The following is a 23,438-nucleotide window of genomic DNA, read 5'->3' on the forward strand; positions in this document are numbered from 1 at the left end:
CATTCTCTTTGTAACCCCCCTTCAGGTAGTTGAAGACTGCTATCAAATCCCTCCTCACCCTTCTTTTCTGTAGACTACATAAGCCCATTTCCCTCAGCCTCTCCTCGTAAGTCATGTGCCCCAGCCCCCTAATAATTTTTGTTGCCCTCCACTGGACTCTCTCCAATTTGTCCACATACTTTCTCTAGTGGGGGGCCCAAAACTGGACGCAGTACTCCAGATGTGGCCTCACCAGTGCCAAATAAAATTGGAATAATCACTTCCCTCTATCTACTGGCAACACTCCTACTAATGCAGCCCAATATGCCATTAGCCTTCTTGGCAACAGGGGCACACTGTTGACTCATATCCAGCTTCTCGTCCACTGTAATCCCCAGGTTCTTTTCTGAAGAACGGGCATTTAGCCAGTCAGTCCCGAGCCTGTAGCAGTGCATGGGATTCTTCCGTCGTAAGTGCAGGACTCTGCACTTATCCTTGTTGAACCTCATCAGATTTCTTTTGGCCCAATCCTCCAATTTGTCTAGGTAAGTCTGGACCCTATCCTTACCCTGCAGCAAAGCTACCTCTCCTCCAGCTTAGTGTCATCCATGATCTTGCTGAGGGTGCAATCCATTCCATCATCCATTAATGAAGATGTTGAACAAAACCGGCCCCAGAACCAACTCCTGGGGCACTCCGCTTGATACTAGCTGCCAACTAGACATCAAGCCATTAATCATTACCTGTTGAGCCTGACAACCTAGCCAGCTTTCTATCCACCTTACACTCCATTCATCCAACCCATACTAATTTAACTTGCTGCAAGAATACTGTGGGAGACCATATCAAAAGCTTTACTAAAGTCAAGGTATATCACGTTCACCGCTTTTCCCATATCCACAGAGCCAGTTATCTCATCATAGAAGGCGATCAGGTTGGTCAGGCATGACTTTCCCTTGGTGAATCCACGTTGCCTGTTCTCGATCACCTTCCTCTCCTCCAAATGCTTTCTTGAATACCTGCTCCATGATTTTTCCAGGGACTGAGGTGAAGCTGAGATTCTCCTTCTTCTCTTTTTTAAAGATGGGCACTAGATTTGCCCTTTTCCAATCATCCAGGACCTTCCCTGATCGCCATGGGTTTACAAAGATAATGGCTAATGGCTCTGCAATCACATCAGCTAACTCCCTCAGGACCCTCGGATGCATTGCATCCGGCCCCATAGACTTGTGTATGTCCAGCTTTTCTAAATAGTCATTAACCTGTTCTTTCACCACTGAGGGCTTCTCACCTCCTCCCCATACTGTGCTGCCCAGTGCAGCAGTCTGGGAACTGACCTTGTCTGTGAAGACCGAGGCAAAAAAGAGCATTGAGTACTTCAGCTTTTTCCACATCATTTGTCACTAGGTTGCCTCCCCCATTCACTAAGGGTCCCACACTTTCTCTGACCTCCTTCTGGTTGCTAACATACCTGTAGAAACCCTTCTTGTTGCCCTTCACATCTCTTGCTAGCTGCAACTCCGATTGTCCTTTGGCCTTCCTGATTACACCCCTGCATACTCAAGCAATATTTTTATACTCCTCCCTAGTCATCTGTCCAAGTTTCCATTTCTTGTAAGTTTCCTTTTTGTGTTTAAGCTCACCGAAGATTTCTCTGTTAAGCTAAGCTAGTTGCCTACCATATTTGCTATTCTTTCTGCACATCGGGAAAGTTTGTTCCTGCACCCTCAATAAGGCTTCTTTAAAATAGAGCCAGCTCTCCTGGACTCCTTTCCCCCTCATATTAGCCTCCCAGGGGATCCTGCCCATCAGTTCCCTGAGGGAGTCAAAGTCTGCTTTTCTGAAGTCCAGGGTCTGTATTCTGCTGCTCTCCTTTCTTCCTTTTGTCACAATCCTGAACTCGTCCATCTCATGGTCACTGCTGCCCAGGTTGCCACCCACTTCTATGTCCCCTACCAATTATTCCCTGTTTGTGAGCAGGTGGCCAAGAGAAGCATGGCCCTTAGTTGGTTCCTCCAGCACTTGCACCAGGAATTTGTCCCCAACACTCTCCAAAAACTTCCTGGATTGTCTGCTGTATTGCTCTCCCAGCAGACGTCAGGGTGATTGAAGTCCCCCATGAGAACCAGGGCCTGTAATCTGGAAACTTCTGTTAGCTGTCTGAAGAAAGCCTAGTCTACCTCATCCTCCTGGTCTGGTGGTCTACAGCAGACGCCCACCACAATAACACCCTCATTGCTTTCGCCTTTAAACTTAACCCGAAGACACTCAACAGTTTCATACTGGAGCTCTGAGCAATCATACTGCTCTCTTACGTACAGTGCAACTCCTCCACCTTTTCTCTCCCACTTGTCCTTCCTGAACAGTTTATACCCATCCATGACAGTGCTCCAGTCATGTGAGTTACCCCACCAAGTCTGTTATTTCAATCACATCATAGTTCCTCAACTGTGCCAGGACCTCCAATTCTTCCTGCTTGTTCCTGTGTTTCTGTACAGGCACCTAAGATAACTAGCCGATTGCCCTAATTTCTCAGTATGAATCAGGAGGCCTTCCCAGTTGCACCCTCCTCCTTCTGTTTCCTCCTAGTATCCCACTTCCCCACTTACCTCTGGGCTTAGGTCTCCATCCCCCGGCGAAACTAGTTTAAAGCCCTCCTCACTAGGTTAGCAAGCCTGCCTGCGAAGATGCTCTTCCCGCTCTTTGTTAGGTGGATTCCATGTCTTCCTAGCAATCCTCCTTCCTGGAACAGCATCACCTGATTGAAGAATCCAAAGCCCGGTCTCCAACACTACCTGTGCAACTACGCATTTATCTCCACAATTTGATGGTCCCTACCTGGACCTTTTCCTTCAAGGGGAGGATGGATGAGAACACGACTTGCGCCTCAAACTTCTTTATCCTTCTTCCCAGAGCCACGTAGTCTGCAGTGACCTGCTCCAGGTCATTCTTGGAAGGGCTTGATGAGTCTCAGCAGAAACTCCGTCACATCCTGAATTGTAGCTTCAGGCAAACAGCACACTTCTCGAGTTTCCTGGTCTGGATGGCAGATGGATGACTCCATCCCCCTTAGGAGGGAGTCCCCGACCACCACCACCCATCTCCTCCTCTTGGGATCCATCCCACCTGGCTTCCTGGTACAGACTGAAAGATTTCCCCACAGGTCTAATTCCCTAAGGGATCAAACTAACAGATTTTTCAGTGGCCAAACCAGAAAAAAAAAAAAAAAACCTGGTTCCTTGCAAACTGGAACTGAATTTGTTTTGTTTTTTCCTGCCAAAATGACAAAAAAAAATTTGTTCGAGTGAACGAAACATTTCAAAAGTTGTTTCAAATGGACATTTTCTGAACAAATGTTTCAAATTGACATTTCATTTGCAAAATGTCATTTTGAAAGGATGTGTCGAAACGGTTTATCCTGAAAATGTTGAAAAAAACCAAACCCATCCCGGCATTTCTGACTTTTTTTCCCCCAGCTGAAAGTCTTTGCCAAATTTAACCCAAATTCCTAAAAAATACATTTATGGCAAATTTACAGTGCTCAAAAAAAATTCACCCAATTCTAGTTATAAGTAAAAGTAAGTTCAGTCATCTGAGAGAATTGGTGGACTTTTCTTCAGGTGTGCTTCATGATGGTGCATATGTTGTCAGTCAGGATTGAGATACACTGGCAAGTCATCATGGGAAAAGTCAGGCTACTCTTGCCAGCAGTATGCCTGGCTCTGAGTACTGCTATTAATCCACTTTCATGAGCATCAAACTCAGTTTTTATGAGTACCAAATTTTCCATCATGTAAAACATAGGGGAAGAGAGAGAAAGAGAAAATAATAAGGTAACAAAAGAAGTGACTGGTTCAAATAAATTAAGGATCCTCTAAACGAAGAAGGAGAAAATCCTACAAAACTAAAATTTCCCATAAAGTTCTGGAGGTATCATTACATTTTAAACCTGCTTGGAAAACAGTATTTATTTAGAAGGACGGAAAAGAAATCTTGATACATCCAACAATGCGTTGAATTCCATTATCATAAGCATTACTCTTGCAATGACATTGTAGCACAGAAAACACCAATTGGTTGAGGCTGTGAGATCATGCCTATAAGCACTGCTTTTGGATGCTCCTTCTGAGAATACTGAGGGAAACACATCACCCAGAAGGGGGTGAGAGGGTGTGCTGGCTTTCAGTGGGGGCCAGGTGAGGACGGGGGTGGGAAGAAGAACCTGTCTACCACCCCATCACCTCAAAGGAGAAATGGATTGTGCCTAATTTGATAGGGCTTTAATAGGGTTATATGGATACAATATGTATAATAATTTACAAACTTGCCAGTATACTGAAAAGTGTGAAATATTTTTATATAGGGATGTGTGAACCCGTACACGAAAGAAGAGGAAAGCCCAAATTTCAGCCACAATCTTGAAGTGAACCCAATTCCCTTTTCTAGATTGAGATGGTATCTCAAACTCCTCCCCAACCCTCAAGAGGCCTGTTGGCTTCACTTTGCTAACATTCTTCTACCGTTTGCAGCAAACATTTGGCCATAATATGCTGGCTCAGTTGCTGTCTTAGTCACAATGAGTTCTGGGGCTTCCCAGGAGCTGCAGGGATGAGAGAGCACAATGCATTTTAGGGCACAAGTTCTTGGGCATGCCTAGATATGAAGTTTAAATATTGTCAAAATACAACATTGACAATCAGCACTGCTAGAGAGAAACCCTGGTCCAAAGTTCTCCCTTGCTTTAGGGCATAAAGCTGTCTTATCGCAGGCTATGCCATGCACAGGCTAACATGCTGCAGAACTGAGCTCCACAGGGACTTTCTGTGCAGGCAGTGGATATGGGCAGGATGAGGACATGATACTGTTTGGGTCCATACACTGTGCATCCATTGGTCCCTGGCCCCATGAAATAGTTGAGCAGTAGGCCACATCCCCTTCTTCCCCTGTACTGTGCAATAGCTGCCACAATCCACATGCCTGAGAGCTGCTATGGGATTGGGTGGATGAGTCTGTTTGTCCACATAGTATAGTTCATGCAGATATCTATGGAAATATTTGGACTAAGACCCAGATCTCCTGATCCCGAGTCACGTGCTTTAGGTTACCTCAGGCTTCATTCTATGGAGTCACTGTGAAGCCTCACAAAATCAGAGAAATTCAGATAAACACCTAACTTTATGAACGCTTAAGTGAACAAAACCTTTGAATCTCTTGAACTTTGTCCATCACTATTTTCTACCTAGTGTACTTGGTTTTGTGGTTATTTAGACTCAGATAAACACTTCCTCTTACCTAGGAGATTTTATACACTTATATGTTGAACCACAAAAGGCGAGTTGTCTCCAAATGTTTTAATTATTAAACTGTTAGTATAACTGAAATTGTGTAGCAAACTATAAAGGGTTTTGGTCAATCCATTTTGTGGTCCTTAGCAATGTCCTTAGCTTCTTCATTGCAAGCACAGGTTGTACAACATACTGATTTTCTGCATAGTCACATACCTATGAAGTCCTGGATTAAACAGCAAAATATATTTATTTGCACTGCTTTGAAAAATAGTCGTTCACATAAGAGCTCATTTCAAGCCTGGGTAGCACTGAAAATTTTTAAATGTGAAATGGAGAATTCAGTGAGCTATGAATTTAATGTTCATTAACCTGGCATTTCAGGATCTATAGGAGCTGTAACTCGAGTACATCTTTGGATACATATTTTATACGATAGCAAATAAGTGTTAAATGTAAGCAGAAGAGGACAAAATCCACTCAAAAGGAATCATTCATAAATAATGTTTTCACAAAGACAAGTGAGGAAAAGAGGTCATGTTGGGATTACCCAATCAATAATTCATGTGGTTAATGACTGAATTATCACGTCAAGCATAACGAGTAGTCATTTTAAAATGAACAATAAACCCTTATTTTACTGTAATAATCTAAACCACCTAAGTACGAGAATCATCTTTAAAGCTAACCAACACTGCAGATAGCTTAACGATACTTACATCACTTTCATGGCCTTCTCGCAGATTGTATGTGAGATCATGCTGAATGTCTTCTACAAATTTGTGAGCATACTCCGGGTAAAGATCGAGCACTTCAAAGAGTCCTTTGAGGATAATGCATTGGAGGTCACAGTAGGTTAGAGCTTTAACATCTGCGTTTGTTTTAATAACTTGGTCCTTAATTGAGAGGTTTGCTCCAATTAAATCTCCTTTACCTAAAGGAAAATATGCAAGTTATTTCAAAAGAATAAATACTTGACTCTTCTGTTGAAACAGAGGGCCATTTAACATTAACTGCTAAAACTTAAAAGCCTGCTGCTGCTACTACACAATTTCATTCCTAACATTTTAAAGACATCCATGATCTGATATTTAAAAGCTTTCTCGATTTTTGCAGGTGCAATATTACATCTGCATCTACAATTGGTGGAAGGTACAAATGCTAATCTCCAGATGTGTAACTACCTTCTTGAAGGGAGCAATATAGTAATTAGCTATACAAATATAAGTGTTTGCAGCAATTAGTGACAGGTGCAATTTTGTGTCTGCAAAAGCAGAGGCTCATTCATAGACCCTCTGTCAGAAAGGAGGAAAATTGACAAAGGTATTTATAATCAAAAAGGAAGGGGCTCTTTTAAGTAATTTTTTTTTACTTAGAGAATTTGCCTGGTGAATGATTTGCAATGTACTATGTGTCATTGTATACCTTACCAGTGTACTGTTGCAAAACAAGGAATTTAGTTGAACAAAATTCCTGACTGTCAATAAAAAAAACGAATTGATTCTCAAGCCATTATACCTTCAGATATAGGCACAACTGCCTTTGAGTCACACACATATTAAAGGACACAACTGATCCTGAGAGCATGGAAATTTTATGGTGAAATGTTCAGAAATATTTGTACATATAAGTAAAAGACAGTATTTCAAATATGAAATTCCATTTAGTTGGTAATTCCAAATGGATATTGCACTGGAACACTTAACTTAAAAGAGTTTAAAAAAACAACAACCCCCAACCAGAAGTTGCTTAAAGCAGATCAGTTTTGCTTTCTATTGCTCCTGCATATTTGCTATAAAGATCAAGATGTTACAACATTCTGTTTTCACAAGTTCCTACAGTAAACCCAGTAGGGACTGATCCACATTTACATAAGATTACATTACACTGCTCTGACAGCATAAAAGGACCCTAAATGTATTTTAAGAATGGAGTAAAGTGCCCTTAGTGTAAATGGTAATCAGGACCAATTGTGTTTATGATCCGAATGGTAAACATAATAGAAGATACAACACCACACCAACACAAATATTTTGCTATGATTTCACTGCATTATGTTCTAATGGCAACTCAATCAAAAGCAATATAAAACTAAGCAAAATGATATGTTGACTTTGTGACTGATATCACCAGCTTTTTAGACTAGATTTTCCTGATTATATTCCTGAGAGGGCAGGCAAAGTTGTCCCAGTATATATAAACAAGGACGCTAGTTAAAAAGCTATTCTGAATTTACCAAAACTGCTTTCAAATATACTAATCAGAAATTCCTCAGGTGTGTGAACATTTACTATGATGAATCTGTAAACCATCTGGACTAGATCTCAAAGTTTAGGACTTTTAAATTCAATAATACCAGCTGGGAAAAAAATACAATTTATGTTACAAGATTACCGTATATTCCTTTTCAAGTGAAACCTTAAAGAGTAAACATTGTAGATAGAATGCGGAAGACACAACTATCACAAAAATAAAATGAGCAAGTGCAGGGTACACCAACATTTGCCATTTAAACAGATGTCATCATGTAAGTCACTCTAAGCAGCTCTTCTCTTTTCTGATTGGAGAACAGAATTGCTTGTGTGGATTTATGTGGAGACATCTGTTTGATAGTATCTCTCTGTCATTGCAGCCTTATTCACAAATTCATTTGGTTGATGGAATGATTCCCCAAACATTTCTGGCTAACCTTTTAAAACATAAATCGAATATGTATATTTATATAGCATGTCCTTTCAGCATTAAAATATATTTCTTTACTTAAAGACCCCATATTCAAACTATAAATCAAACTGATTATATCAAGCGGAACCAAAATAAATAGCTATATTGTATTAAATTATCTAATGTTGTATTAGCTGTATTGTACTGTATTGCTAATGAAAACATATCAACAAACTCAAAGACCACTCTATTGGAATTACAAGTAGAATATAAATTATAAAATTATAGGCCATAATTTATAAATTAGACCAGACAATAATCCACTGTTTTAATGATGAATTTATCTCCTGGATTACTTCACATTGACAGTATAGTCTCATGAGGGCAGTCTAGGTTTGATGTATATACATCTGCTATAAGTGTTAATCAGACTTAATTGAGGAAGTTCCCATTCACTGTGATAAAACTTTCATCCGCACTGTTATAACTCTGTTTTCTAATTATGATTTCATTAATTTCATGCAGAAATCCTCTAATCCTTTGTTGTTGTCTCTATTGTGCAATGTTTTGATTAACGTTTTCAGAAATTCCTAAGAATGGAAGCATTAATGAAACCTTAATTCCACTCTGGGCAACTCCTGACCTTTTGTTATATTTAACCTTATCATTTCTCTACACCCTATTTTATAGCATTGGTTTAGCTGATCCAATAAATGCTAGCCATTTTTAAACTTCCTAATTACAAATGAGTAATGGTCTGGAGTGGCTTGGATTGTCAATTTAATGGAATTAAAGGGTTATAAAACAAACAAAAGATGTATTATAGTTATTTTCTTAAAAAAAACTAACCCCTAAATATACAATAATAAAAAAAATAAAGGAAATTCAATTATAAAGACTAGAGATCAGTAATGTCAAGGGTCTAACACAGGCCTACAAAAATAGGAAGTAAAGCAGAAAGTAAATATTTGTTTTGTCTCTATATTGTATGACTATTCAAGGCTGTGACACTTACATTCTAAATACATTCTAAAATTACAAAAGGGGTTTAACAACTCACATTAAATAATACTTTGCACTTATAGCACTTTTCATCTGGAGATATCAAAGTGCTTTACAAACACTGAACTATATAAGTCTGATGGGTCTGATCCAAAATCCACACGAGTCAATGGGAGTCTTTTCATTGACTTTAATGGGTATTGGATTGGGCCCTATTACTGTAATTACTTGAGACATGGGGAAGTTAACAGGTGACTTGTCCATGAAAATACAGCAAACCAGTGGCTGATCCCATAATAGAACCTATTTCCACTCTCTGCTCTAGCTATTAGCTCCCTTGAAAGCTGATAGCAAAGATAAGCTTAAAAAATAAGACTGTTTTTAACTCCATAGCCTTACTAGAGATGGATCAGGGTATATAGTGCTACATTGATTTGGGTTAGGGTTAGGCCATGACTTTAGGTTTGGGTTTAAAGCTGAATTATGCCTGTGGGTTGGGATTAGATTTAATGGCGCCAACATCTTGAGAGCTATTTTCTTGAGATTTTTGCCTCGAATAATGAATTATTGTAAGATCACCACTCATGCGACTTGGGCCTCTTCTGAACCAAAAATAGGTTCCTTCTAGTCTTGAATCTAACTCAGAATGAAAACCTTAGGGATATTTGTGTTGCATGTACAGCAGATCTAGGGACCTGGTTTTGCCTCATCTCTCATCAATATTGCTAGGACACACTCATTTATCAGTTAGCAGTGGTCTAAGTGTTATCTGGAGATGTTTGTTTATCTTTGTTAACATTTAACTTTACAGTATTGTCTGCATTAGAGGACCATTCATTTTCTTTGAAGATGTTAAACATCAACCTACCAAGAATTGCCAGCACCATGCTATCTTTCAGTACTTCCATGGAACCTGAGCACACAAAATAGATAGCCTGCAAGGCATCTCCCTGCCGGAGGAGGTACTCCCCAGGAGCACAAAAGGAGGTTTTGATATGCAGAGACAGAGACCTGAGGCAACCACGGCTGGCACACTCAAAAAGGGACAGCTGCAGAATCTCCTTGTTCAAGTGCATGGTGATGTCTGAGCGCAGCTCATCTGGAAAGTCTTTTAAAAGCTGTCCAAAAAGGGAAAATGAGATTGATGTTAAGTGTAAAATAATTTATTTTACCTTTTTGCATAAATGATCTGAGTTACTGGCAATATACACAATGCCTTTATTCTTAGGTTTTCTCTTATGTATATATGTTTAAAGTAAAATACACATTATGGAGGGCCAAATCTTGCAGTCCTTAGTTAGCTCTCACTGAGTCTTTACACCCATTGATTTCAGGGATAATTTATAATATATCAAGGGCTTTTTTGGTAATTAAAAATATATTTGTACTACAAGTTTATCTTGTGCACAAAACCCACACACAATTCTTGCAGCTTTTTGATAGAAGAAAATAGGCTATTTTGTAGAGCTTGTATGTTCTTCGTGGCAACAATGCCAGGCACAATGACTCCAACTAGAAATAAAACAAATAATTCATGCCAGGCCTATATGGCATGAGCAGAAAAAAGTGATAATTTTGTTGAGCTGCAATGGAGTCCTCTTAAAATGTTCATATCATGTATCGTGTGAATGGGAGATAGGCATTTTAAATAGGAAGCTGCAAATCATAGCTGCAAAGGAAGGGAAAGGTCGATTAATGTATTTCCATTTAAACTGTGTTTGCTGTTTTAATCATGGAGTTTTACCCTGAATATCACACCCACCCCGCCCAAGGAACCCTAACTGCAAAAAGTGTTACTGTGGTCCAGATCCTGAGATCCTTAATTAACCCTTATTCAGGCCTATATTGCCCACTTCTGTGGTAAAACCCATGGCAGTGGTTATGAGGGATCAAACTTCCATAAGGTTCCCGCTTGCAGAGTTCCCTCTATGATGTTATATTGGGCGTTAGGTGGAAAGGGGGATAGTGATGAGGTGGAATGAGGTGCAAAACCCTGGTGAAGACAAAGGGTGGATACTTCTTCCTAGTTTTTCCTCAGTCCTAATTTAGGCAAGCTCCCACTGTAGTTTTGAGTCTGGTTCTGTCGTCACTTACATCAGTTTCTCAACAGATCTAGTGTAGCAGAGGAAAATTAATTAGTACATGTTTCTGCTCAGATGTTTTTTTTCATATAGGGGTGGCATAAAAATTGATGAAATGTTCTCCTTTCTTCTACCAACGTACCACAAGATATTTTTTTTGTGGGTGGGGGAAGGGGAGGGAATGAAGAGACTTCGAAAAAGTGCTTAAGTAACTTTTTGAAAGTCAACAGGAAGAAGTAACTAGCATTTGTTCCTCTGAAAATCTCCCAGTATTTACCTAAGTCACTCAGCATTGGTGAAAATCCCACCCCTTGTGTTTTGAAGAAAACTTCATAAGGAATGTTCTGAAACCAAAATCTTCACATTTATTTCTATATTGTTTTTGGAGGCTATTGAGTTTTGTAAGGACACATGTTCTAATGACAATGAAATGTCCAACAGGAATGGTTTGTTCAAACAAGCATTAGGCCAAGGAAAGTCATTATATCCTATGGAGTAAAATAATAAACAATTTAGTTAAGTCATATTTAAAGAAACCACCAGAATTCTCTCTCTAACTTTCACACTCATATTACTCTTCTTCAGTAATTAGTTAACATTCAAAAATATGTAAGTATATTTTAGATTCAAATAGTTCCTTTCAGCCTAAAGGATCCAACCATGTTTCATAACCTCTGTACAGACAACATCCATGAAATGCAGGCACCTATGTACAAAAGGTTGCAAACAGTGAAGAGAGGGTAAGGATGAAGGAAGTAGTAATTCTGGGCAAGAACAGGGAAGAAATCCCTACTCTTAGGAAAAGTGCCATGGATACTTTAACATTTGGTGCAGGACAGAAACACCTCTGTTTCAGGGCATCATCAAAAAGACCCCTGCTGAATGGTACTTCAATGCTTCCAAATAATGGTGGGCATAGGTGGCCCTGCTGAAATTTGAATTTGTAGTTTCAGGGAGTCTGATATTCCCAAACAGATAGTTAAACAACCTACATATTCCCTCTGGGATAACAAACTCAACTTTATTCCTTATGCACATTCTTTCTGATGTGTGACTTCACATAAAATTTCAGAATAAAACCATCTTCACAAAAAAAAAAAAACACAATTAGAACAAATCTAAGAAACCAATGAAAGCCACTCTTTGATTATTACCTCATTGGAATCGATTCCATTATTGACAGACCAGGTGGTTTGGAAATATTCAAGCATCCTCTGCTTTAACTGCTGGGGCAGGTGATGGACCCGTATAAAGTCCTTTAGATCCTTGGTTCTTGTGTGATAAAGGGACCATCTGGAGTACATCCTCTGAATTATAGCAGTCACATTTCCGAACACCAAGGCATGCATCAAAGCTGGGGAGAACAGAAATTATGTACAACGGGATGCAGTGACTTTGCAGATTATGGTTAAAATACAATATAGAAAATATTATGATAATTTCCCCAGAATCCAAACTTTCACTTATAAATAGGCAAAATGAAGTTTTAGAGAACGCAACACCTTCTGAAATATAGAGCAGCACTTTAATAATAAAACTCTTAAGTAAATATGGCTACTCTGATGGCACGTTAACCAAACCAGAGAGGAGATAGACATGGCATATCAGAACTTTTGTACAAAAAAAATATAAAATTATGTCAGAATGAATGCTGACATGTGCTGTTATCTGACTAGAGATTAAAACCAAACTCAGGAAATAAATTTGTTTTGAAAGCCATTTTGAAAATTTCTATTAAGGCAAAGTTGCAATAAAATATTACCATATTACATTGTACATTACTTAATCAGGATCACATTAATATTAAAAGAACGTGGGCTAAAGACTCTGGCTTGTTGGGTGTGGAGCCCTTCTACTCTGAGTATGATTTAAAAGGGTGACCAAATTTCTTTGTATCTATCCTCTTTTTGGCACTTCCCTTGTGTAGCTACTTGGTGTGAAATCTTTGGTGTGAACGCCTGTGGTGTTCGTGATTCAACTGGAGCTGGTGGAGGTGGCAATGTCATCTGGGTCCCTCTCTGGCTGGGACATCTCGCAAGACTAGGACAAAGAAGGTTTGGGGTCCCAGGAGATGGTGGAAGTAGCAGACATGATGGTGAAGCTGATGTCAGTAGCCAATTTTTCTCATTCTTTAAGGACCTCAAAGTGGACTGACCAGCTCCTCATTATGTTGTCCACCAGTTAGGTCTAATTTCCAACACACCACTTTTTGGCTCATTGATTTCTGGTCCCACACTTCTCTTCTTTACCAGGCATGCTCTCAACACAGTCATTGAGTTTTATCAGTAGGCCATTCTAGCTATGTCTGCACATGTCCATGCACATGGTTGTGCAATAACCTCTGTATTGTTCATATCTAAACTTCAGAACCACATGTCTGAAGGCAAGTGGAGGATGAATAAGCTACCATGCCTGTGGGGTGTGGGTAAAGTACACACTTCAGGCTGTGACATGGCCTCATATCCATGCCAGTCTGCGCTGTGGTCAGGAGTAAGGGGCATGTACTAGGTCTCCAGTTTCAGTAATCCTCCACCCCCATTCCCACAATGCACTGAACTCTTTTAGTCCTCACCTTTACCCAAACTACAAAGATCCCAGTCCCCCCATTTTCTTGGGTAATAGTGAGCTGCACTGACCACATCAGAACAGCTTTCAGCTGCACTGTTTTGACCAGTATAAGTGAATATGGATCCTGCTCTGAGAGCAGCTGCCTACCCTGCCAACCACACCTGCATGCTGACCAATGTGTGGTCAGAGTACACCATCCTCCATGACTTCCTGGAGCAGTAGGAACATACAACTTTATTGGTTAAGTTTCAAAGAGGCTGGAGCAGGTGGGCATTGAGCGGGCTCTGTCCTAGTAACGGGAATGCATCAAACACTTAAGGATCCTGTACAAGAAGGCAAACTCCTCCAGTAATTGCTCCAGATGGACTTGTACATGCTCTTTCTACGACAAACTGGCCCAGGCGTTGTCAAGGGTTCCCAGTACAAAGCTTCAGTGGCTCAAGACCCCCTCCTCAACTCCATCAGCCTTATCATTCAACAGGAGGCCAGGGTGAGGAGGCAGCAGGGAACACAGAGGATGCTCTGGAAGAACCAGAGGATGAGGTGCATGTGGTTTTGCACCTCTACCGGGAGTAGCCAATTAAGGAAGGTCCCCCCCGGCAATGATTCTGAGGAAGGCCTCGAGCTGCAGCAGGAACCAGAACCCGAGGCTGACAAGTAACGAGTCCTCCCCATCAATATCTCCTCTTGCTCTGGTGCTAAATTCCTGATTTTAAGCCTGGCCCCCACTCTGCTTTGACACTTACATGGTTCTCAAGCATGGAAAATCTACAAATAACTGGTTTTATTGATTTCCGATAAACCACTATTGTACATTTGACAGAAGCTATATCTGAAAAAAAAAACAGATTATTAAAGAAAAATCATTGTACCCGTTGTCTGTGCATTTCTTGGCCGGCACACAGGCAGTGATGGTCCTAAGGATGCAGACCTGGAGAAGGGAGGGGGCAGTTTATAAAGGTCCTGGTTGGGGATGTGACAACAACTATAGAAAACCTATAGTTGTTTGTCTGAAGTTAGTAACAGCTGTCTTTCATCCCTTGGAAGATAACTGTTTTAGTGTTTTTATCACCTCTCTCCGCCTGATCTTATCTTTCCCTTAGAAACAGGAGCTGTGTGGAACAGAGGACAGGGGACTGGTGGTAGAGAAAGTGTTAGGTCCAGGAAGGGAACATTCTTGCTATCTGTGGAAAAAGTAATCACAGTAGCCCTTTCTTCTTTGTGTAAGCAGGGGAATGGTCCCGCTATTATGGGGAACTTTCCTGGCTTATACACTACCCCGGTGAAGTGGGCTAGCGAAAGGATCTGAGGCCTCGCTCCCACTTCCTTTAACCGGAGGCCTGCCTGACCTCAAGGACTCCCCTTCCACACTCCTGTGTCGCAGAGTCCTCGTAACCCCAGCAAGGCTGGGCCCAGGATTCCTAGGGGACTTGACCCCCAACCTTGTTGTGGTAACTTCGGACAGGGGCGAGGGTGTCCCCACTCTGGGGTACTCTCTCTGCACTGGATGCTTCCCTGACCCACTGATCATTACATAGAGTTCAAAGCAAATACAATTTCTCAAACAGCAATCGATTTAAAATAATAAGGAAAAAATGGGAAAGATTAAAGGGAAACATGTCACCCTGCTCTGTGGCACGGGGACATCACAACCAGTGTCTCTGGACTGTAAGGGAAGTTCAGTCTGTTCCTCACAAATTTCAGGCCCCTTCTCAGGCCCTGGGTGTGCTGCAGGAATGCTGCGGGTCGGACACTTGCTCTGGCAGGGCCACACGCTCTCAGGCTCTACGTGGCAGGACCCTTTTTCCCCAGTGTCGCCCCCGCCCCGTCGGGGTTACAATCCCACTCCAAGTAATAGCCTGCAGGGCCTCTTGGCTGGAGGCATCTCACTGCACTGGGCCCGTGGCCCAGGGTCCCCCTCGTTCTCCCCAGCTGCTCACCGCACTTGGCTCCGGACTGCTTCAGCCTCAGCTCCGGCTCTACCACTCTGCCTCAGCACGGCTGCTGCTGCTGCCCTGCCCCCAGCTCCCTGGGCTGTCTCTCTGGCCCCTCTGGCTCTGGTTGCTACAGCTCTGCTCCTAGCACAGGTCTGCTTTGTGAGCTGCGTCTGTGACTCTAATCCCAGCACTGACCTGCTTCCCGAGCTGCTTTTCTGGCCCCTCTGACTGGCACGGCTCTGCTCCCCAGCTCAGTGTGAGCCCCTGCTTTCGCCTCAGGTCAGCCCCACTCTGTCTGACCCAGGCAATTCCAGGTTACATGGAGGACGGGACCCCCCTGGCCTCTTGACTCCCTGATTAGCCTGCCTGCCCTGTCAATCAGGCTGACTAGGAGCATTGGCCTCTTCCCATTGTTCCTGGGGACTCTCAGTCTCAGGGTCCTGATTTCCCATCGAACCCTTCCCCTTTCTTTTGGTACTGGGAGCTAGCTAACCAAAACACCCCCACTGAGTTTTAGTAAGAGGACAACAGTCCCCTTACATTTGGAAGATTACAAAATTTTCACCGTCCCTGTCTATGGCGTCTGCCCTCTCCTCGCACTGAGTCATGTTGCACAAGCCAGGGAAATGGGAATGGGAGAATCATAGAATATACAGCTTGGAAGAGATGTCAGGAGGCCATCTAGTCCAACCCCCTGCTCAAAGCAGGACCAATCCCCAATTTTTGCCCAAGATCCCTAAATGGATGCCTTAAGGATTGAACTCATAACCCTGGGTTTAGCAGGCCAATGCTCAAACCACTGAGCTGTCCTTCCCCGCTGAAAGATCTAGTCTGACGCTTGCATAAATGCAGTGAGGTGTCCCTCCGCAGTGGAGAAGCAAGGGGATTGAGGTGCGCTCTCTTTCCCTGTTCATGTCTTTGTTGTTTGGCAGGCACAGGGGCAGGATTTTCTGGTGATGCTGGCAGGGGAGGGGCAGTGTTTGTGGTTCACATCTCCTTTTGCATGGAACCTCTGTATGTTAGCTGAATATATAATGAATTTCCAGTTGAACTGCCTCTGAGTCTTTTAATCGCATTTCAGCAAATTTCTGGTGTAGCAGAAACTCCAGCTGGAGTTTGAGGTTCAATGGCAGTGTAAATCTGCTTGGTCAACCTTTGTAGTTAACCAAGCCCATCCATTCAGCAATATGTAGGGAGTGACCATTAGCAGAAACATCTCGCTTGCATAAACTGTTGGATTTCCTCCACAGGACTAGAAAGCCACCTCTCTTTTCCATTCTGTTACCTTGAAAACTGCTATGTTCTCCAAACGTTGGCCAGCCTTTAAAGAAGAAATTTCAAACTGGTAACATAGCCCTCAAAATGAACTGCCATCCACCTCTCCTTGAGATACTATGAAAATTTTATCATTTAAAAAAAACATTAGAAGATGTATCTTACCATTCGGAGCCTCTGCTATATTCTTATGGGCTGCAAAAGTTGTCTGAGAACCAAGGACAGTCTAACAGTCACATTACTGGAATGCTGAAAAGTATCAAAGTTGTGGCTTTCTACAGCTAAGTTATGTTATCTGGGGAGATTTCTTGGCATCTTCCAAAGGAAACAAATATAATGCTATCCTTGTCTTTGAACTGGCATGACCTTCAACTCCTGAGAGGAAAACCATTGCACTAGGAGGCAGGAGCAGCACCCCAGAGACATCAAAGGCAAATGGAGGAGGATGCTGGAGGACTGCTTTATTAGCCTGGATGGGAGGAACGAGGGGCAGATTGAGTTCCTTAGGGCAGGGGAGGATCAGGCTCTTCTGTAGGAAGTTGCATTAATTAACTGAGTCACGGAACAGGAAGCATGTATTACGGTAGGGGTAACCAATTATTTTTTTTTTGTCAAGATCCACATTTCTTGGTCCAGGTATAGTCAAGGTCTGGACTTCAGAGAAGAAAATACAAAAATAATAATAATGTTAATAATAACTAACTAAAAAGATTTCACAGTTGGCTTCCTCTGCATTAGAGGATGGGAGCATTCCCTAATGGTGAGGTTCATAGAACTGGTGGCCAAATGAGTTTGTGGTCTGCCTGTCTCCATGGCCACTGCATCTGTCCTTGAATCATTGCTTCCTCTGACTACCACTCCGGATGCTACCGAGGCATAGGACCCAACCCTTTCCCCCATTCCCTGAGTAACCAGGAGGAGCCTGCAGAACTCCTAGGACCATACCCTCCCCACTGGCTCCTGAAACCCCTCACAGGGGGTCCCCTGAGCATCCAGGAGGGGAAAGATGAATCTGTAGGACTCCCTGGATTCCACCAATTGCCCCACCAACAGCTTTTCCCTGTTGTTACCTCTTTTCAAAGGGAGGGCAAGGAGACTTGTGCAGAGCCATCAGCCACAACCACTCCCCCCACCAGGTTCAGAAAAATCCAAATCCTGAGGATACACACGAGGGATGGGGAAAGTGCCGTCAGTGTTATGTGCTTACAGAAAGCACTACTTCTTCTAAACGCAACAGAACTCACAACACAGAAAATGGATAGATAAACGTCTTTAGGGCTTGGTTCACATGCAGAAAATCAAAACACAACTCAAGCATCTGCCATTACCCAATGCTTAAATGACCTCTTCTCTGACCACCTCCCCCCAGCCTTGAGCATTTTTAACCTTAGTAGCTCCATAAACAACTGCTATATGCAGGTAGCAATGCTGACAAAGAATGGTTAAAGGAAAAAAGAATGCTTGCACACCCACAAAGCAAATGTTAATGAGGTCATTAAGAGAGATTCACGGCTCCAAACAGAGGTTTGTAAACAAGTGTGAATAGTGAATTCAGAAGCATTACAACTCAGCAGCCACCCTCTACAGCACAAACCCAATGCTCAGGCCTGGTCTATGGTACAGAGTTAGGTCGAGGTAAGGCAGCTTAAATCGACCTAACTCTGCAAGCATCTATGCTAAAATGTCTCTCCCGTCAATGTAACTTGCACACTACACTGACTTAACTCCATCTCAATGCTTTTTTTGCCTCTGTTTTCACTAACAAGGTCAGCTCCCAGACTGCTGCGCTGGGCATCACAAAATGGGGAAGAGATGGCCAGCCCTCTGTGGAGATAGAGGCGGTTAGGGACTATTTAGAAAAGCTGGACGTGCACAAGTCCATGGGGCTGGACGAGTTGCATCCGAGAGTGCTGAAGGAATTGGCGGCTGTGATTGCAGAGCCACTGGCCATTATCTTTGAAAACTCGTGGCGAACCAGGGAAGTCCCGGATGACTGGAAAAAGGCTAATGTAGTGCCAATCTTTAAAAAAGGGAAGAAGGAAGATCCTGGGAACTACAGGCCAGTCAGCCTCACCTCAGTCCCTGGAAAAATCATGGAGCAGGTCCTCAAAGAATCAATCCTGAAGCACTTGCATGAGAGGAAAGTGATCAGGAACAGCCAGCATGGATTCACCAAGGGAAGGTCATGCCTGACTAATCTAATCGCCTTTTATGATGAGATTACTGGTTCTGTGGATGAAGGGAAAGCAGTGGATGTATTGTTTCTTGACTTTAGCAAAGCTTTTGACACGGTCTCCCATAGTATTCTTGTCAGCAAGTTAAGGAAGTATGGGCTGGATGAATGCACTATAAGGTGGGTAGAAAGCTGGCTAAATTGTCGGGCTCAACGGGTAGTGATCAATGGCTCCATGTCTAGTTGGCAGCCGGTATCAAGTGGAGTGCCCCAAGGGTCGGTCCTGGGGCCGGTTTTATTCAATATCTTCATAAATGATCTGGAGGATGGTGTGGATTGCACTCTCAGCAAATTTGCGGATGATACTAAACTGGGAGGAGTGGTAGATACGCTGGAGGGGAGGGATAGGATACAGAAGGACCTAGACCAATTGGAAGATTGGGCCAAAAGAAATCTGATGAGGTTCAATAAGGATAAGTGCAGGGTCCTGCACTTAGGACGGAAGAACCCAATGCACAGCTACAGACTAGGGACCGAATGGCTAGGCAGCAGTTCTGCAGAAAAGGACCTAGGGGTGACAGTGGACAAGAAGCTGGATATGAGTCAGCAGTGTGCCCTTGTTGCCAAGAAGGCCAATGGCATTTTGGGATGTATAAGTAGGGGCATAGCGAGCAGATCGAGGGACATGATCGTTCCCCTCTATTCGACATTGGTGAGGCCTCATCTGGAGTACTGTGTCCAGTTTTGGGCCCCACACTTCAAGAAGGATGTGGATAAATTGGAGAGAGTCCAGCGAAGGGCAACAAAAATGATTAGGGGACTGGAACACATGAGTTATGAGGAGAGGCTGAGGGAGCTGGGATTGTTTAGCCTGCAGAAGAGAAGAATGAGGGGGGATTTGATAGCTGCTTTCAACTACCTGAAAGGGGGTTCCAAAGAGGATGGCTCTAGACTGTTCTCAATGGTAGCAGATGACAGAACGAGGAGTAATGGTCTCAAGTTGCAGTGGGGGAGGTTTAGTTTGGATATTAGGAAAAACTTTTTCACTAAGAGGGTGGTGAAACACTGGAATGCGTTACCTAGGGAGGTGGTAGAATCTCCTTCCTTAGAGGTTTTTAAGGTCAGGCTTGACAAAGCCCTGGCTGGGATGATTTAACTGGGAATTAGTCCTGCTTTGAGCAGGGGGTTGGATTAGATGACCTTCTGGGGTCCCTTCCAACCCTGATATTCTATGATTCTATGACAGGGGGAGGGCTAAGGCATAGCGGTTGAGGAATCTGGAATGTGAAAGGAGACCATAGTGGTGGTGGCGGGGGGGCAGCCCAGTGGGCTATTAATGTATATGGTGGGCAGCAAACAGTCATGCCATTTAAAGCCCCAGGGGGTGTTTCCAAGCTAGTAGGCACAGAGAGGCTCCTAGATCTCCTCTGTCCACAGTGGCATCATCTAGCAGGCATCCATCTAGCAGAGGATTGGTCCTGCTTTGAGCAGGGGGTTGGACTAGATGATCTCCTGAGGTCCCTTCCAACCCTGATATTCTATGATTCTATGATCTCCACAAGAGGTGTAGAGTCAATTTCGATGTAGTTAGGTTGACACAAGTGTCAGTATAGACACTGCATTGTTTACATCGAATATTGCTGCCTTTCAGAAGCCTTGCCACAATGCCCCACACTGACAATTAAATCGGTGCAAGTGCTCCTGGTGAAGATGTACACCACTGACACAAGGAGAATAGTGTGGACATGCAAAAGTGATTTAATTACTGTGGTGGCTGTACATCAATGTAATTTAGGTCGACATAATTCTATAGTGTAGACATACCCTAAGGTGAAAACCAGTGGAGGTGACTATGACAGGGCGTGACTCATCACAGTGGCGCCTCCTGCTGGCTGTCCTGGGGATTAGCTCTGCAGGTCGGTATGCCCTCTCCTGATGGTGGCTTGCCCGCTGTCACATCTGCTCTTGGACCCACATCACTGCAAGGCATCTGCTTCACAACACAGCCCTCTGGCCTTCTCATTCTTCTGGGGGATAGTACTGCAGTCCAACTGTCCAGCCACTTCCCCCAGGGTGAGTGTGTGTGTGGTGGGGAACCAGGGACCACCCACTGCTCCAGATCCCAGACCTGGGAACCCCTAAACCACAGTCACCTACTGCATTCCTTTGTTTCGACTACCACTGCATTTCTCTGGGCCACTTCCCCTACTCAATCTCAACAAACAGAGCTCCATCTTTACTCCCCAGGTCCCTGGCCTGCACTGTCCAAGGTGCTACAGGGTTGCAGCCTATTCGGGATACACTCTTATCTCCTCAAGCTCCCAGCAGTGACCGACTCTGGCCCCACAGCTCCTTTTCAGTGAGTCCACTGGGCCTGATTGGCTGCTCTGTGCTGGGTCTCTCCTATTGGCTCCTTCTTGGCCAGCCTCCTTAGGGCTTTATTAATCTTGTCCCTGCCAGTGTGGGGCGAACACCCCATCACACTGCTGTTATAATGGTTTGTAATGTGTGAATTGTCACAGGAACAAATGACTAATGATCTTTGACTGTAGGGGAACAAACCCTCACAAAGATATGCAGCCCCACAAGTATGTGCCACTATTCCCTCCTATGCTTTTCCAACAACTGCACTGGGTGTGAAGGTGTCCTTCAGCAAAAGCAGATGTCATCCTGTGCCTCCTGTTCCAAGGTATGTGCACATCCCTAATTTTCCTCATCTGCTGGGAAACAGGACCAGTGTGCATGTGGGTGGGATCCAGCTGCTTGTACACAGTCGGTAAAGCAGACTTGTCCTGAGCATACTCAGGATGGAAGCACTTCTCTTTACCCTCACAAATGTTATGGCGTGTGCAACGGGTGACAGTTTTATCAACAATGTTCACCATATTGGCCTCCAGACAGGTGTATAGCACCAATGAGATTTCAGCCTCTCAAACGTGCACTCCATGATCACTCTGCAGCTACTGAGTTTGTAACAGATTTCCCTTTTTCCAGAATCACTGATGTCATGGTATGATTTCATGAATCAAGTTAGAAGCAGGTATGCAGTGTCCCCCCAGTATAACAGTTGGCACATGTTATGCTGTCTGCAGCGGCTCATGACTGTGAATGCAGGGCAGACTGTTAAAAACTACCTCAGGGCAGACTGTTAAAAACAGGGTAGACACCCCAAACTGGTGGAATATATATATTCAGGTTGCTTCCAGACCCAAGAGACCAGTCAATTACCCTAGGTCAATTGGTACCCTAGATCTTACACCAAATACAATACTTGTCATAAACTATCTAAAGGTTTATTAACTAGGCAAAAGAAACAAGAGTTATTTACAGGTTAAAGCAGGAAAACATATACACACAAATGAGTTGCCATTTATGACTCCTAAAGATGACAGAGATATAGTAATCTGTCCATTCAAAAGGTCTTTTAGGGCAGACCTGGACTGACCCTGGGAATTCTCTCCTTTAGTTTAGTGTCTTTGTCTCTGTGAAAGTTCAAACAGCAAAAAGATGATAATTTTTCTTGTGAGGCATTTTTGTATCTTCTTCCCTCAGAAATCAAGCTGATAGCAACAGTTTCCATGCAGGTCCCTTCTTCATCGAGGGGTGGGGGTGGGAGGGAATGCACTTAAGAGCATTTGATCTTTAATCTCACATAACAGTTCATTTGCATGTAATGAACATGATTTAATAACTTCTTGTCAGAGACCATCATTTGCATTATACAAGGCTTATTTCTGTTTGACGAGTCACAGTCACAGAGGTTTACAATACAAATGCTTGCTATGTATAATATGGGGGATAGCTAAGTGAGAACAATACATGCAGCATCCCACAAGCATTTTATAAAACACTAAACACATTCTTATCAATTTAACATCTAATATTTATTTTGATAACACTAACACACAAGTAAGCAAGACTGTTTTTTAGCTATGCATTTGTTAGTGTTCAGTGAGACCTGGGGCCTTGACATGAGCTGGCATCTGGTCTGCCAGCATCAAAGCACAGACACAACATAGACAGCCATACCATTTCTTGGAAATAGTCCCTTCTTTCCTCTTCACGTACAATTCCCAATCTCCACAGCATCCTGGCATTATATACCTTTCCCGGGTTTCCCACATTTGTATCTGCTTCTGTTGTCCACTAAGCTTTGAAGAACAAATGAAGAGTAACATTTTGGGTTCACATACTCATGCGCCCCTTTTGGAATATGGATACCGCCAATGGCCCATTTGGCAGAGTTTGGAAACCCCATTCTCTCAAATCCAGCTATTTCTGGAACGCTTCTTATGGCAACCTTCCGTAGGTAGATTACAGTGTTAGTTGCCTCACAAATCTGCAGAACCATCACCCCAACAATGGACTTTCCATCCCCAAAGTGGTTTGCAGGGGACTTATAGGTGTCTGGTGTTGCCAGCTTCCACAGGGCAATACCCACTGCTGCACTGGTATGGCTTTCCTGAATTGAGTG

At 43.1% G+C, this 23,438-nt stretch overlaps 1 protein-coding gene across 1 annotated transcript in view; it reads right to left on the reverse strand.

Moving 5' to 3' along the window:
* KCNH8 (potassium voltage-gated channel subfamily H member 8) overlaps window positions 1-23,438 on the reverse strand; it is a 394,139-nt gene that overhangs the window by 54,612 nt on the left and 316,089 nt on the right. Inside the window, exons 9-11 of the mRNA XM_073333523.2 lie at window positions 12,166-12,365; window positions 9,799-10,048; window positions 5,984-6,198 (exon numbers count right to left, since the gene is read on the reverse strand). Of these exons, the coding sequence (XP_073189624.1) occupies window positions 5,984-6,198; window positions 9,799-10,048; window positions 12,166-12,365 (665 nt within the window). The remainder of the gene's footprint in view (window positions 1-5,983; window positions 6,199-9,798; window positions 10,049-12,165; window positions 12,366-23,438) is intronic.

The sequence above is a fragment of the Lepidochelys kempii genome, chromosome 2, assembly GCF_965140285.1.
Source record: "Lepidochelys kempii isolate rLepKem1 chromosome 2, rLepKem1.hap1, whole genome shotgun sequence".
Classification (NCBI taxonomy): Eukaryota; Metazoa; Chordata; order Testudines; family Cheloniidae; genus Lepidochelys; species Lepidochelys kempii.